This window comes from Drosophila rhopaloa, unplaced genomic scaffold (assembly GCF_018152115.1).
Source record: "Drosophila rhopaloa isolate 14029-0021.01 unplaced genomic scaffold, ASM1815211v1 contig_178, whole genome shotgun sequence".
NCBI classification, from domain to species: domain Eukaryota; kingdom Metazoa; phylum Arthropoda; class Insecta; order Diptera; family Drosophilidae; genus Drosophila; species Drosophila rhopaloa.
Window position 1 is genome coordinate 7,397,288 of NW_025335059.1, and position 13,613 is coordinate 7,410,900.

Here is a 13,613-nt window from a genome sequence, read left to right on the forward strand (position 1 = left end):
TCGGCAGCGGCAACTGGAAAAATATGAAAGAAAACAATTACAGCTGACTTAACACTTCCGTTACTTGTTACAAAAGCCGCACACGTTCACCACCTCACCACCTCACAACCTCGCCTCCTGACCTCCGTCCTGTCCACTTTTGCACCTGCCCAACTGGGCACCAGTCACTAGACACAGGTAGCTGCGTGGGCGACAGCAACGCACTTTCCTTCAAGCACTTCAAATTGTAATTTAACACGTACACGAAGTATGCTTTTTTTGAGGGGCTGCTAGCTTCTGAAAGGCATGGTAAAGGTGCTAACATGACCTGCTTTAACAACTGCAAAGTAGTTTGGACCCTATTTTACCTACGAGCATTAAGTTTGTTCTCAAAAACTACAAAATATTCCAGAACAGTGTTTAAATAAATATTATAATAAAAATGTTGATAAAATACAAATAGGCAAAACATGACTAAACGAAACCAAAACCAAACTAAATGACAAAATAAAATCATTTATAAATCTTTAAAGTTTTACAAAACACAATTGATCTTGGAATATTTGTATGTTATATCTCCCACTTTATGATCAAAAAATGCCACAGTAAATAAGACTTTTTTAAGTAACCACTCACTTAATTTTGTTCCTTTTGTTGGGATAATATAAATCCTCTATAACCCATTTCATAACCCTTTAATTCAATTCGGATATAGTCAAAATTTTGTTTTGTAATTATATTAACATTTTATTCAGTTTTTCGTTTGTGTAAATCATATTCAAATTTAGTCGACATGCACTAAATTCGATAAAAACAAAAAAGTTGGTATCCAAAAATAGTGATTTGTAAAGCACCTTAACGAAATCGTTTGATCGTACATAATATGCATTTGTGCGCTTAAAACTAAAAGTTGACATTGCTTCCGAACGATGATTTATCAGTAATGTGTGTATAAAAATTGTTTTATCGATACATTTGTATTCAACAACGATAACCATTCGATTTGTTCATCATACAGAGGCACTAAAGCTTATTGATTCAATGATTCTTCTGGTTTGAAAGAACCAAACTATCCTTCAAAATATTCGATTCGTGCTTAAGTACTTAAATTCTAAAAATATATTAATGTGAGAGAAATAAATAGTATTTTTAGACCTGTTTTGGTATAGAATTTCATTGAGACACTAGATCTATAAACCATTTTTATCAAAATCTTTGGAGGCGTGAACGTAAAAAAAAAATAGATGAAGATAAATAGGCGGGTTAGAAATATGTTTCGAGTTATGTGGAGTAGTAAGATAAATACTCATGAGTCTTTGAGATTTAATTCTTAGAAATGCGCAAAGTTTGGCTGTCTGGGTAAGGACGGCATATAAATAATATTCGATAATAAAGATAAACCGAAGACAAACTTTTCAGTGTTTTTTTACATTATAGAAAATAAATTATTGAGAAAAAATTCGTTTTTACCTAAATAATTTGTTATGTAAGTTTTTTGTTTCAACTAATTTTGAATTTGTTCAAATATAATTTGTATACATATTTTTAGTATGCCTGATTGGTTGGGCAAATAGTTTAGGCTGTTATTCTATCTACTCTGCTATAGCAAGCTAACTATCTCATAGACCTTCAGATTTTTCGGCTAAGGATACAATTTTGTTTATAATAGCTCAAGTTCTGTTTTTGTTTTGGATAAGGCAAATACGCTAATGAGTTTATTGTCAATTAAATAAAGGTATCATTGGAAGTATATATATAAATATTACAAAAATCCAAAACTTTTTTTTGTGATCAATTTAATAATTTCAAATTTCATCTCAAATATTTTACCAATATTTAGCAACTCTCTTGTCTACATTTTCTTTTAGATATTTAAGCTTCAATACAAATTACTTAAATAAGCACATTTATGATATGGACTTCAGAAAAAAAATGTACCTTTTCTTAAAGTATATACTTGTGCGTTTATATATTTAAATAGAAAATAAAGGCTCTACAACCAATTGTACAGCTATTAATTATTAAGAGGATATTGCACAAACAATATCGGTTTGAGAAATTTAAACAAGTTAAAGAAACCATTTGCCTTATCCAAACCTAACTTTAAAACTAGTGCAAACGAAGAAGGTAATTCAAATGTACAATAAAATATAACTTGTGGATGGAAGATTAATACATGAGTGTGCGTCTGAGTTGTGCACAAATTGCATATGATCTGTGTTCGAAGCGTAGGCAGTCTAAGACATATTCGATATTTTGATACTCTATAACACGTTAAAGTAAACCTGAAGCTCTATGTCTAGGCAAAGCTTGGACGTAACTGGGTGGCTGCTCAGGACTGTCTAGTGCTCCCTACTTTGGAGTTCCCGGAGGTGCGTTGGCCAGGCCGAAGAGTTCTTCATAGGAAGGTGCTGAAAAATGAAAACAAAGTTTATGAGAGATCGTATATACAGTCTTATATTATTTATTAAGCAGCTTGTAAGTATTACATATTATTTACATAAATCGGAAATTAACTATGGCAAAAATATTAATCAATTGGGGACGAAACAAAGCCCAAGTCGACTTAATAATGACAAAAGGATATGTAATAAATAAAACTTTAACATTTTTTTTTAACTTTAAATTGGGTACTATTTTTGTATTAAAGGAATTAGTCATAACTTACGCAGCTCATGAGCTCCAGGCGCCAGGCGTGGCTGCAGAAAAGAGGCTGAGGCCGAGGTGGATGGCAGTTGGCTATAGCCTGGTGCTCCTCCGCCCGCTCCTCCTCCTCCTCCTCCGCCTGCTCCGTTCGTTGCTGGCGGAGCAGCCACACCAGTTGGTGGTGGGGTCAACGCAAGGATGGAGTACTGCGGCGACTCCGGCAGCGGATAGGTGGGCAGGTGGGGTGGCGGATACGACTGCACCATCAGCGGACTGGACGAGTAGGGCATGTAGGGCACGTTGGAGCTGCGCAGGCTGGCCCTAGCCGAGGGACTGCCGTACTGCGAGGACTGCGAGCCCGAGGTGTAGGAGAGCTCCATGCCGCCGGCCCCACCGCCCACCGCGGGACTCAGGGTGGCCGCCGAGGAGTCCGAGGTTATCGAGTTGATGGAGCTGCACTCGCTGAATTGCGAGGAGTGCGAGGGCGAGCCAATGGAGGAGTCCAGCGAGGGATAGACGGGCAGGGCGGGCTCGAAGGGATTGCCGGTGCCCACATCCGGACCGGGTGGACCATCGTTTGGCCGCGGCGGCGGCGGTGGACGCAGTGAGGCCAGCCTGTTGGAAGTGTCTTGCGAGTACACCTTAAACGGAAGATTTAGTATCAAGTTCTTGAAGAATCCCCGCAACACCGCCTCCACACGCAGCTCGTAAACGATGGTAATCACGCCACTCATCTGCTCATCCGTGGGCTGAGCTCCTTCGGGTAGAAGCAGCTCGTGGGCAAAGCTCCGCTCGGTCTTCTTCTGCACCGAGCCCGTCTCCTTGGTGGCCACCGCAATGCACTCCACCTTCTGCACCCGCAGTGGCACGTGGCTGTAGTAGGTGACATACTGGAGGACACTGAAGCGCAGCTTCTCCACGGCGGTGGTGCTGTTGTTGATCACAGTGGCGCAGATCCTCAGCGGTTCTCCCCGCACCGCAAAGTCTTCCGGCAAAAGGGCGAGCAGGGTGATCGGTCGTGTGCCAAACAAACTGATCGTCTTGGTCACCTGCTTCTCCAGCGAACTGGGTACACTGCGCTGCGATGGCTGCAGCGGCATGTTCTTCACCACGGTGAACGGAATGGTGTGCCGCTCGTCAAAGGTCCAGGGTCGCTGAATGAGCACGCGCATCTTGTACTTGATGCCGCCATAGCTGCCCTTAAAGCTCGACGGCAGCTCGCGACCCAGCGCCACCTCGAAGATGAACGTGTGCTCCCCCGGCGAGAGTTCCAGGCCACGCGGCTCGAAGTCCGGCAGAGGTGTCTCACTGTGCTCGTACACCTCCTTGCTCGTGTAGAAGAGGCTGCGGGAGTACTCGTTGTTGTTCGAGTTCTTGCGCAGAATCTCCATCCACTTGCACTTGCCCTTGCCGGTGACCTGCACCTTTATCGCTGTAAAGAGGCGGGGATTCAAATGGAATTAGAAAGGAGTAAAAAAAGGATTGTGAAGAGTGGCAATTAAATTAACCTTCAGGATTTCTTTAATACCACTTCAGAGGATGTTATAATCTATTGCTTTGCTAATTTTTCATTTTGACGTTGATCCATTTTTTGACCCATTTTTATGTTAGTGATTTCTAATTTTCCGATGTCTTGTAATAGAGTGAACCAAAATTTTAACTTTACCAAATGTAAGCCGATTCCAAAGTGGCATACCTCCTAAGACTTGTGGCTTGATTCTTAAAAAATCTTCATTAAAATTTTTTGTTTTAACGTTGATCCAATTTTTGACCCATTTTCATGTCATTTATTTTCGAGTTTCCGATGTGTTGTCAAAGTGTGACCCACAATTGGACTTCCAGACTTCTACCAACTTTAATTCGATTTTAAAGTGGCATATCTCTAAAGACTATTTGTTTAAAACGTTCAAATTTTTGATTTAACGTTTCAAAATTTTTCAATTTTCTGTCATTCATTTCAAATTTTCCGATGTGTTGTTAACAGGTTGTTGGTTTAAATTGTTTAAGTAAAAAGTCGTAAAACATAAAAAACGAATCCAAAAACTGTATACAAATGGCTGTGTGCGACATCTATCGCTGTCTTTCTCAACCAACGACTTCTACATGCACTTTACAAGCATTTTTACAGGCGCCATTTATTGCTCAACATTTTCTATTAGCAAGTACACCAACCGCACTAGGCGAAGGCACACCCCGCTGGTATCAAACATATTCTCTTCGCTTGGCGAGGGCACTCGCCATTGTTGGTATTAATTTCAGGTCTGTATGGTATTTTTCATTGTTATCGGCGCGGTCATACTGCACCTCACTAAACTTGATAGCCCAACACGAAAAATAATTTATTTCAAGCTGTCAAACTCTTGCAAAAAATAAAATAGCCGTGCAGAAATTAAGAAAATCGGATGGGGCCGCTGTGTTTCTAGTTTGAAGTCCCCCAAACTGAAGTTTTCAAGTTTAAATTAACCCCAGACCGGTGCCGACATTTTCTCACCCGATTAAATCGAGTGTGGGTTTTTTTCTCCTCCCGCACCCCTCGCCCTTTTAAAGAGGCATCACACTTTAAATGACTTAAAGTGGAAAGACGGAGCTGCAAAGATGAATTTTGAGTACATTGGCCATGCGCTGGGCTACCACGGACAGCCGCTGCAAAAGATCTGGGACGATGAGCGGGGCATAGACGATCTGCGACTGATGGGCCTCACCCAGGTGAACTATGGCGTCTACCAGGAGCGCCAGAAGTTCTTCACCTTCCAGGAGCGGGCCAAGCGACTCAAGATGCACCAGTTTTTGGCGCAGAAGGCCACCGATCTGTACGACCGCAGTCTGGTGGCCAACGTTATGGAGGATTCGGTGCTGGCACAAGGTGAGCTTCCAAGAATGTGTCATCGTGGAGTGGAAATAACCCCATTGTATCCCCTTTCAGGCAACACCTGCATGCCCCAGATGCCGCCCTTTGAGTTCTTTCTCAATGTAAAGGACAAACGCAAGGGTTGGGCCCACCGCCTGTCTGCCCTGAAGCAGGGCGACATCATCTACACCCAGGTGACAAGGCTGGCCAACGGCAACCGATTGATGGTGAAACCACTCTGCACCGCCGAGCCCAAGCACGCCTACCTGGCCGACATGCCCATCAAGGTATTACGAAAAGATCATCTAAAACCTTAACTCCAAGCTAACTATTGTATCATTATAGGCCATGATCCTACAGGACTATTGGGGTCCCTTGCCCTTGGATAAAATGGGCATTCCGCGAACCTTTGGCCCAAATGATATCCTGCGCTGCGAGATTAACATTATATCTGCGGATACCGAGCGTCTCACCCTGAACATGATAGGCATGTTCAACAAGTCGCCGGAATTGAAGTTTGGTTTATGCGACATAAACGAGTTGCCCAAGTATTATCGGTAATGTGGAGAGAGTTAACTTATGAATACGTGTTCCGAACCCTGCTAAACCAATGGTTTTCCTGCAGTAAAATCCACAACCTTGAACATCCTTCTGTGACTCACTACGAAGATGAACTAAATGCTGCATTGGAGTTCGAAAACCCAAACTACGATTCGCTGTTCCAGGTGAATGGATTGCAGCCGAATGAGAACCTGTCTCTGATGAGCCATCTGAAGGGCGGATTCCCGGAGGCGGAGAACGCAGCGGAATTGCGCCAGAAGCAGGCCTCCCAATGGGCCTTCCGGTAAGTTTAAATTCAGACTTCAGACTTGAGAGTGTATATCATTCCATCATTCACACACCCTATCGCACCCACCAACACCTTCATTGATTGGCCGCTAATCAGCTCCGTGGCTGATGGCATCGAGCACTTTAAGAACGGCCAGCAGGTCGAGGCCTTTCAGTGCCTAAACAAGGCTCTAAACATTGATCCGCGCAATGTTGAGGGTCTGGTGGCTCGCGGTGCCCTCTACGCGAACCGCGGCAACTTCCTCAAGGGGCTGCAGGACTTTGAGAAGGCCCTGCACCTTAACAAATACCACGTGAACGCGCGCAAGTACATGGGCGAAACGTTGGTGGCCCTAGGTCGCAGCTATGAGGAGGAGAACCGTATTTCCGAGGCGGTCAAGGCCTACAGTGACTGCCTGAATCTGCTGCCGCAGCACGAAGAGGCGCGCCAGTCCTTGGACGCACTGCAGCGAAGTGGTGACGGTAAGCATAGACTAAGCACCGAGCTTATCAACCTGACCGGTGACCACTCATCGGACGAGTCCAGCTCATCGAGTGCCAGTGAAAGTGATAGCGAGGATCAGGGTGAGTACATGTAGGGGTCAGTGCGGGCACCTTAAGCTGGGGAAGCACTGATCCAGGGTTTAAAACTTCCCCCCTATTTTAATTCAATCGATAACCTATTCCAAATTGTAGCTGGCAAGGCTAAGGGCAACATCAGTCAGCCATTCTATGCCCAAAACCCGATTCCACCGTCGGGAGAGGAAAAGTTGGCCGTCATCGATGCCCAGAAAGCCAACGAGTTCAGGTTGGATGACGATGAGACCGTGTCTAGTGTTCGGAAGCTTCTGCGCGAGGCTAGTAAGCACAAGAAGGCCAAGAAGAAAGGAAAGAAAAAAAAGGACAAGAAGGAGAGGAGGAGGTCCAAGACCAAGTCCGATGCGGAGGATTCCATGGAATTGCTTAAGAAGATCGACTTTAAGGAGGCCTTCAGGTGAGTGTTGCAGCAAAAGATGCACCTTGCACAAACAAAAAATACATTCTCTTGAGATCTCCCTGCTTAACCCACAATGATAGGCAAGACAAGTATGTACCGGAAATTTGGCTTAACAGCCGAGATGTATTGCACCTCACATGAAATAAGCTAAATTTTCAATATTTCAGTTGGGGTGTAAATACAGTTGAATATCTTAAAACATGGTTTTATTACCTCTGCTTTGTGTTGCTTTTAGGCTAATGAGCAGCGCTAGCAGCGAGACGGAACTGAAGGCTAAGATCAAAAACTATTTACAAGAAGGAAGTAGAGGAGGAGATTCCCCGCCACCTGCCCCGCCGCCGATGAAAAAAACACCAGCTCCATCAAAAAGATCTAACTTTGACACCATGGGACCCAGCACATCGCGTCATGCGGCCGCCGTTTCTGGATTTGGAGTTAACCATCCACCTCCGGCACCCAAGTATCAGGAGCAAAAGAAGCCTCCGGAGCCGGCACCCAAGCTTTCTTTTCAGATCAAGAAGCGACCGCTGCAGATGGACAAGTTGGGAATGCTGCGTCTGGCGACGCCATCGGAACCATTGAGAAGCGGTCGAAGCAGCAGCTCGCGCAGCCGGAGTAGGAGTCGAAGCCGCTCGCGTAGTCGCTCGCGCCATCGTCGTCGTGGCAGGAGTTCGCGTTCGCGGCATAAAAGCCGGCGTCGTGGGTCGCGGTCCGACTCCAGATCCAGGTCGAGGAGCAGATCGCGCCGCCGCCGCAGCCTCTCACGTTCGCGCAGTGCCTCTCCACGACGCTATGGAAATCGCTTTGTGGTTAGGCGCTATGACAACCGCCGAGATCGCCGTTCGCGATCCTACCATCGCCGCAGGACGCCATCGCCCTTCATGCCGAGGCGTTCGCCCTCGCCCTTCGTGGCCCGCCGCACGCCCTCGCCGTTTGTGCCCCGACGCACTCCTTCGCCGGCGTCCCGCTATCGACGCTCTCGCAGTCGCTCCCGATCACGTTCCCGCAGCATGAGTCCGCGACGCATCCAATCACGCCAGCCGCCGATGGGTAGGGGCCGTGGTCGTGGCTCTATTAATCGCAGCAAGTACTCCTGGTACAACCATGATTCACGGAGTGTTTCCCGCGCCGTGGAGCCACCAAATGGCAAGGAGAAGAATCCCTCGGCAGGAGTGAGTGAGAGTGGAAAAGCCGTGGGCGATGCCGAGCCCACAGTGGGACAGGTGGACAAAATGATCAAGGAGGTTTCGAAGGAGCGCAAGGAAGACCTTATAGAGGCCACCAAGGAGATCAAGGATTAATGTCTTCGACACAAACACTTACTACGAGTGTTAAGTTTCCTTTTAGCTGATAGCGTACATTTGATTTTGATAAATTTGTAAAACCAGAAATGTTCTCCAAACACTAAATAAAGAAGCTTTCGAAGCGAATTTAGGCATGACTTCTTGCATGCAAAAATCAACTGAAGTGTATACTATTTTTGAAAAAAATTTCCTCCCAATCGATCTACGGTTTTTTTATTTAGTGAACGTGTTTTAATAATTAAAAATCTTAAGAACGGTAAGTCACTAAAAAATTTAAATTTTCTATTATTTTAAATGTTGACTATTAACTCTGATAAATGCTTAAAATTTAACATTTGTTTTTAGCTAGCAAGTACATTTCTTAAATATTAATTTAAGATAATCTCTGCAGGATTTCAAAATATTGATATAAATTTAAACAAAGCAGCATCCCTTAGCCAAAAATAAAAATAAAAACGTAAGAGAAAATTTAACTTATATACAATATATTATTTTTAATCCTAGGAACTTTCAGCCAATGACTTGTACTTGTAAACACAAAAAAACTACTGTAATCATCTTTACTTACTGAAATTCTATAATAATAATAAAGTAAAGATTTGTTTTATTCGTCCAAAAGTTAATCAAACATTCAGTTCCTCAAAATTGTTTTCAAATGGAATTAAATTTTCTTAATTTGAAAGTTAAGATTTAAAAAAAAAAAACATTCAAATGCCTGCAAAAATAAGTTTTCTCTATCAGGCAATACAAATTGGAAACCATAAAAATTAAAACACATGTGAGTAATTGTGTATTAAATATATACATAAATCGCAAGCCATTGAAAAATCAATCAAATAATGTTGTATAAACCTGAAATAGTTTTGTATTTCAGATATCACACATTTTGCATATGGATTCTAAATTAAAGTCCAAACTGCACTTATTCACAATGGACGCGCAGTGAGAGAGAGAACCCCAAAAGTGGAGAGCGCAACTGCTGTGCGAGCGAAGGAGACAGCGGGTTTATCCCTTCGTAGTCCCCCCTTTGACACTGCACTTTCTGTACAGAGAGGGAGTAAAAAAGAGAGGGCCAACAACCGGCTGTCAGTTGGGGACTCGTGGGAGCAAGAGAGAGAGAGAGAGAGGGAAGCCTGGAAGCTAAACAACAAGAGCCAAACACTCACGCCAAGATAATGGCTTGTTTCATTTGATATTCGCCAGCCGGCAGCAGCGGAACAAGAAAAAAAGAATAGAATAAATAGCTGCGGACACCAAATTAGAATACTAGCGGCGACAAGTTATCGCACAATTAGTACGCGGGCGAGAATTGATACGGACATACGTCGGACACCCAAAATTTTCCCAAAAGCTAAAGTGCCGTGTAAGTGCAAAAATAGGTGGTTTTACAAGCTGCTATTTTTCTTTACATAACAAAAACCAAAAGTAAAAGTGCAGGGCCAAGTGAAGTGCAGAAATGCAGAAGTGCTGAAAGAACAAAACACGCGCGACGTTGAAACTTATTCTATAATTTTCCGTGCGGACTTTGGACGATAAGCGCGCGACAACAAAAATATCTGGTTTATACGAAGACAAAGAACATAAGGAAAGCCACGCTTCCCTCTTCTGTTTGTTGTTGTCGCTCTCGGGATTGTGTGCGCTACACTTGTTGCCATGCGGCGTGTTGATTTACGGGCACAGCAGCTGACAAGTGTCACACGGTTAAAACTTAAATTACAGTGTTTATGGAATCTGGGTTCGATTTCGTGATAACTTATAATACATCTGCACATAAACTATAGCGAAAAATTTAACCTTCATCGGCTGTGTATCAAACAATTGTAGCATGCTTAATAATCTTATCTCGCCAATAAAGATAGTAAACAACAATAAATTAGTTTTTGTATGACCTGGTCTATCACTTATTAACACTGGATAGAAAGAATAGATACATAAGTTTTTCAAATCATTTTGATTTGTGTAAACCCAATATTTCAAATTAGGCATAATTGTATAACTCGGTATTTGTATCTTGCAGCTCGCAGAATATAGAGGAGTAGAGCTGAAGTATGTATACGAAAATTTTTCGCACTGTGATAATCGGAGCACCCGGCTCGGGGAAGGGAACGATTTCGGAGCTGATTGTCAAGACCTATGGCTGCCTGCACATCTCCACGGGCGACATCTTGCGCCAGAACATCGTGAAGAACACGGAACTGGGCAGAAAAGCGAAGCAGTTCATCGCCGACGGTCAACTGGTGCCGGATGAGATCGTAACCAAGACGATGCTGGCGCGGATAACCGAGGTGGGGAACAAGTCGTACATTCTGGACGGATTCCCGCGCAATATTGCCCAGGCCGAGGCGCTGGCCGCCCGCGAACAGATCGACGCCGTGATATCGTTAAACATTCCACACAATGTGATCATCGATCGTGTCAAGAACCGCTGGATTCACGCGCCCTCCGGCCGTGTGTACAACATAGGGTTCCACGATCCCAAGGTGCCTGGCCAAGACGATGTCACTGGCGAACCGCTAACGCAGCGCGAGGACGACAAACCTGATGTGGTGGCTAAACGGCTGCAGCTCTATGATGAGCTGATGAGTCCAGTGATAGCCTGGTACGAAAAGAAGGGCCTGGTTGCTAGCTTCAAGGGCCAAAAGACTAAGGAGATCTGGCCACGGGTTGAGCTATTCCTCAGAGACCGTATCAACGTGTAATGGGACCGCCCGGAATCATACCCATTGTGCACAAACTAACGATAAACTGCTGTGTTCAATTAAGTGCATAACATATTTAGATGTTTCTATATATATGAGAGTACGTATGTAATATGTATGTTTGTGGGTCGGGTCGGAGGAGCAGGCTTATAATTAATGTAATTGCGAAGCCTTACGATGTGGCAGCTGTCGTCATGTATTCCTTATTTCCACACAAAACATTCCCCTCATTAAAATGTCTTGTAGTTCCCCCTTTTTTGTATAAACATATTTTTGTACTTGTAGTCTGTGCTCTGATAATAAATCGCGTTTGTTATATTTGCGCTGATAACGTAAAAGCCGACTTTGACTTTGGGACAGTTACCGGACCGCCGTCCAGCTATTTTTAGCCCCTGTCCACAAACCTGATGCGTGAAACCTACATTTATGGCTTCTCCTGATGTCACCTAAATGCCCCTTGATTCATCGCGTAGCGCACCAGAACCCGAAAGATGCCGGATAGTGTGGCGCTCACATCAATTAACTCCCTCTCGTACGCTCTCTCCCACGCACACATGCAGCGGACCAGCTGCTGGGCGATTCTCACGCACACCTGCACAGTAGCAAATCACAACAGAGAGGTGGGGTACTACAGTGGTGGGTCTTATAATTGGGGCAGGAAAACTTTCGTTGGAGATGAAGGTTTTTTAATTTTTATCAGAAATTTAACGTATGCTATTTCTTAAACACATATTGGTATAGACTGGTTCGCAAATGAAGAAAAAACTAAGACTTTCAATGCGAAAATGAATCATCCAACTAGGTTTAAAATTTGAATTTGGTAATATTTTTTATATGGTTTTAAAAATTATTTTTAATTTGATAATTACAAAAATAAGTTTAATACAAATGAATAAATTGAATCAATTTGTAATTTGGTTAACGGAAAACCTATACTCTGAAAGGTCGTTTAGATATTAAATGTTAAATAAATCACCTCTTTTGTGGCATTCACTGTGCTGACAGCGCTCTCTCACCTCTCTCTCGCTTAGACCTGACTTTGCGCTTGGCCCCGTATTACGGCATTTTCGGCACACCAACATTGTTCGCGTCTCCTCGCAAAAGCCCCCACCCTCTTACCCTCTCACTCGCACCCATGCGATGCGTTCGGCATTTCCTGAAACAAATGCCAGCGCTCAAGAAGAACGAAAGAAAATTCAATTGCGATTGCATTGGGGCGGCAATTGAATGCTTATCGATGAATGAAAGGCGAGTGCAGAAGGCAATTGGAGGAATTTGCGAGCAAGAATCTCAGTATCACGGAGGGTCGATAAGGGGAGAGGGGAAGTAGCCCCATAAAAATGGCCGCTGTGCTTTGTTAACTGATGGAGTTCTTTGTTTATGCGAATGGGGCCGCAACGAAAGTCCAGCTGGCCATCGGGCAAACAATGGGTTTAGAACCGCTGACAACTGCACGACATTAGATTGATGTTAGATAGAAATGAATACTATATTTACCTCTGGTAACAGAAACCAGGTTCGAATCAATGAATGCCAAAACATTGTTAGTTTTTCATTTTAATACACATGTTTATGTATCACATCATAACAATATTTTCTTTCTGTGTTTGCGGCGACCTGAGTCACGGATGATGCAAGCCGGGCTTTTAGATGGCATTTCCTGAAAACTACGAAACCCCTGGGTATGCCAGACTTACCGCGTATTTTGGTGCGCTTGTTTACATTCATCCAGATCTCTCCGCGAATTATGTCGCCAGCGAAGTAAACCCGATCCGCGCTATCCAGCGTAATCCGTAACCGCTCGCTCTCCATTCCGCTGATGATGATGGTGATGGTTCCTCCGATTTGCCCGCTCTCATCAAACACTTATCCAAAAATAATTTCGTCATCAAAATGCCGCCACATAGAAACGAAGATGCACTGCACCACCAACTTTTCCCGCACCACCCTAAAATATATGCAGAATAGTAGCACCACCACACGCACTCACTCGATTTACAATACGATTTACTACACACACCGCGGTGAGCTTTTTCGCGCTGACTTTGCCCAGTTCTTAGGCAGTCTCACTAATCTATTAACTGCAATGCCCACAAGTGTTTTACACACACCCTGGCCAATTTAATTCGATTGCTGCCGACCGCTGGCGGGTTGAATAATTAAATTTCTTAAAAATTTACGAGATCCCGAGAGTTACGTTTTTGTTGTAGTTGCAGCTCTCTTTCGATAACTGGGAGAGCGACGGTCCGATAGCAGAAACAGCTGTGGCGAGGCGTTGCCACCTTTCAGATGACAAACGCAAAAGTTATTTT

At 43.9% G+C, this 13,613-nt stretch overlaps 3 protein-coding genes across 4 annotated transcripts; 2 read left to right on the plus strand and 1 right to left on the minus strand.

Annotated features, from left to right (window-relative positions):
- Positions 1–706: 706 nt before the first annotated feature.
- On the minus strand, positions 707–13,516 carry LOC108045900 (arrestin domain-containing protein 17). The gene is made up of 4 exons (XM_017125369.2): positions 13,313–13,516; positions 12,999–13,249; positions 2,648–4,057; positions 707–2,390 (listed from the first exon to the last, which is right to left on the minus strand). The coding sequence occupies exons 2-4, from the start codon at positions 13,111–13,113 to the stop codon at positions 2,332–2,334; spliced, it is 1,584 nt and encodes a 527-aa protein (XP_016980858.2). The 5' UTR covers positions 13,114–13,249; positions 13,313–13,516; the 3' UTR covers positions 707–2,331.
- Positions 4,897–8,760, plus strand: LOC108045899 (tetratricopeptide repeat protein 14 homolog). The gene is made up of 7 exons (XM_017125367.2): positions 4,897–5,488; positions 5,549–5,760; positions 5,819–6,030; positions 6,099–6,317; positions 6,420–6,886; positions 6,998–7,295; positions 7,534–8,760. The coding sequence occupies exons 1-7, from the start codon at positions 5,221–5,223 to the stop codon at positions 8,597–8,599; spliced, it is 2,742 nt and encodes a 913-aa protein (XP_016980856.2). The 5' UTR covers positions 4,897–5,220; the 3' UTR covers positions 8,600–8,760.
- On the plus strand, positions 6,204–11,639 carry LOC108045901 (GTP:AMP phosphotransferase AK3, mitochondrial). Of its 2 annotated transcripts, none has more exons than XM_017125373.2 (2): positions 6,204–6,317; positions 10,620–11,639. In XM_017125373.2, the coding sequence occupies exon 2, from the start codon at positions 10,651–10,653 to the stop codon at positions 11,299–11,301; it is 651 nt and encodes a 216-aa protein (XP_016980862.1). In that variant the 5' UTR covers positions 6,204–6,317; positions 10,620–10,650; the 3' UTR covers positions 11,302–11,639. The 2 variants fall into 2 exon arrangements, with proteins under 2 accessions (XP_016980862.1, XP_016980861.1); XM_017125372.2 differs by lacking the exon at positions 6,204–6,317 and adding an exon at positions 9,424–9,965.
- Positions 13,517–13,613: the final 97 nt, after the last annotated feature.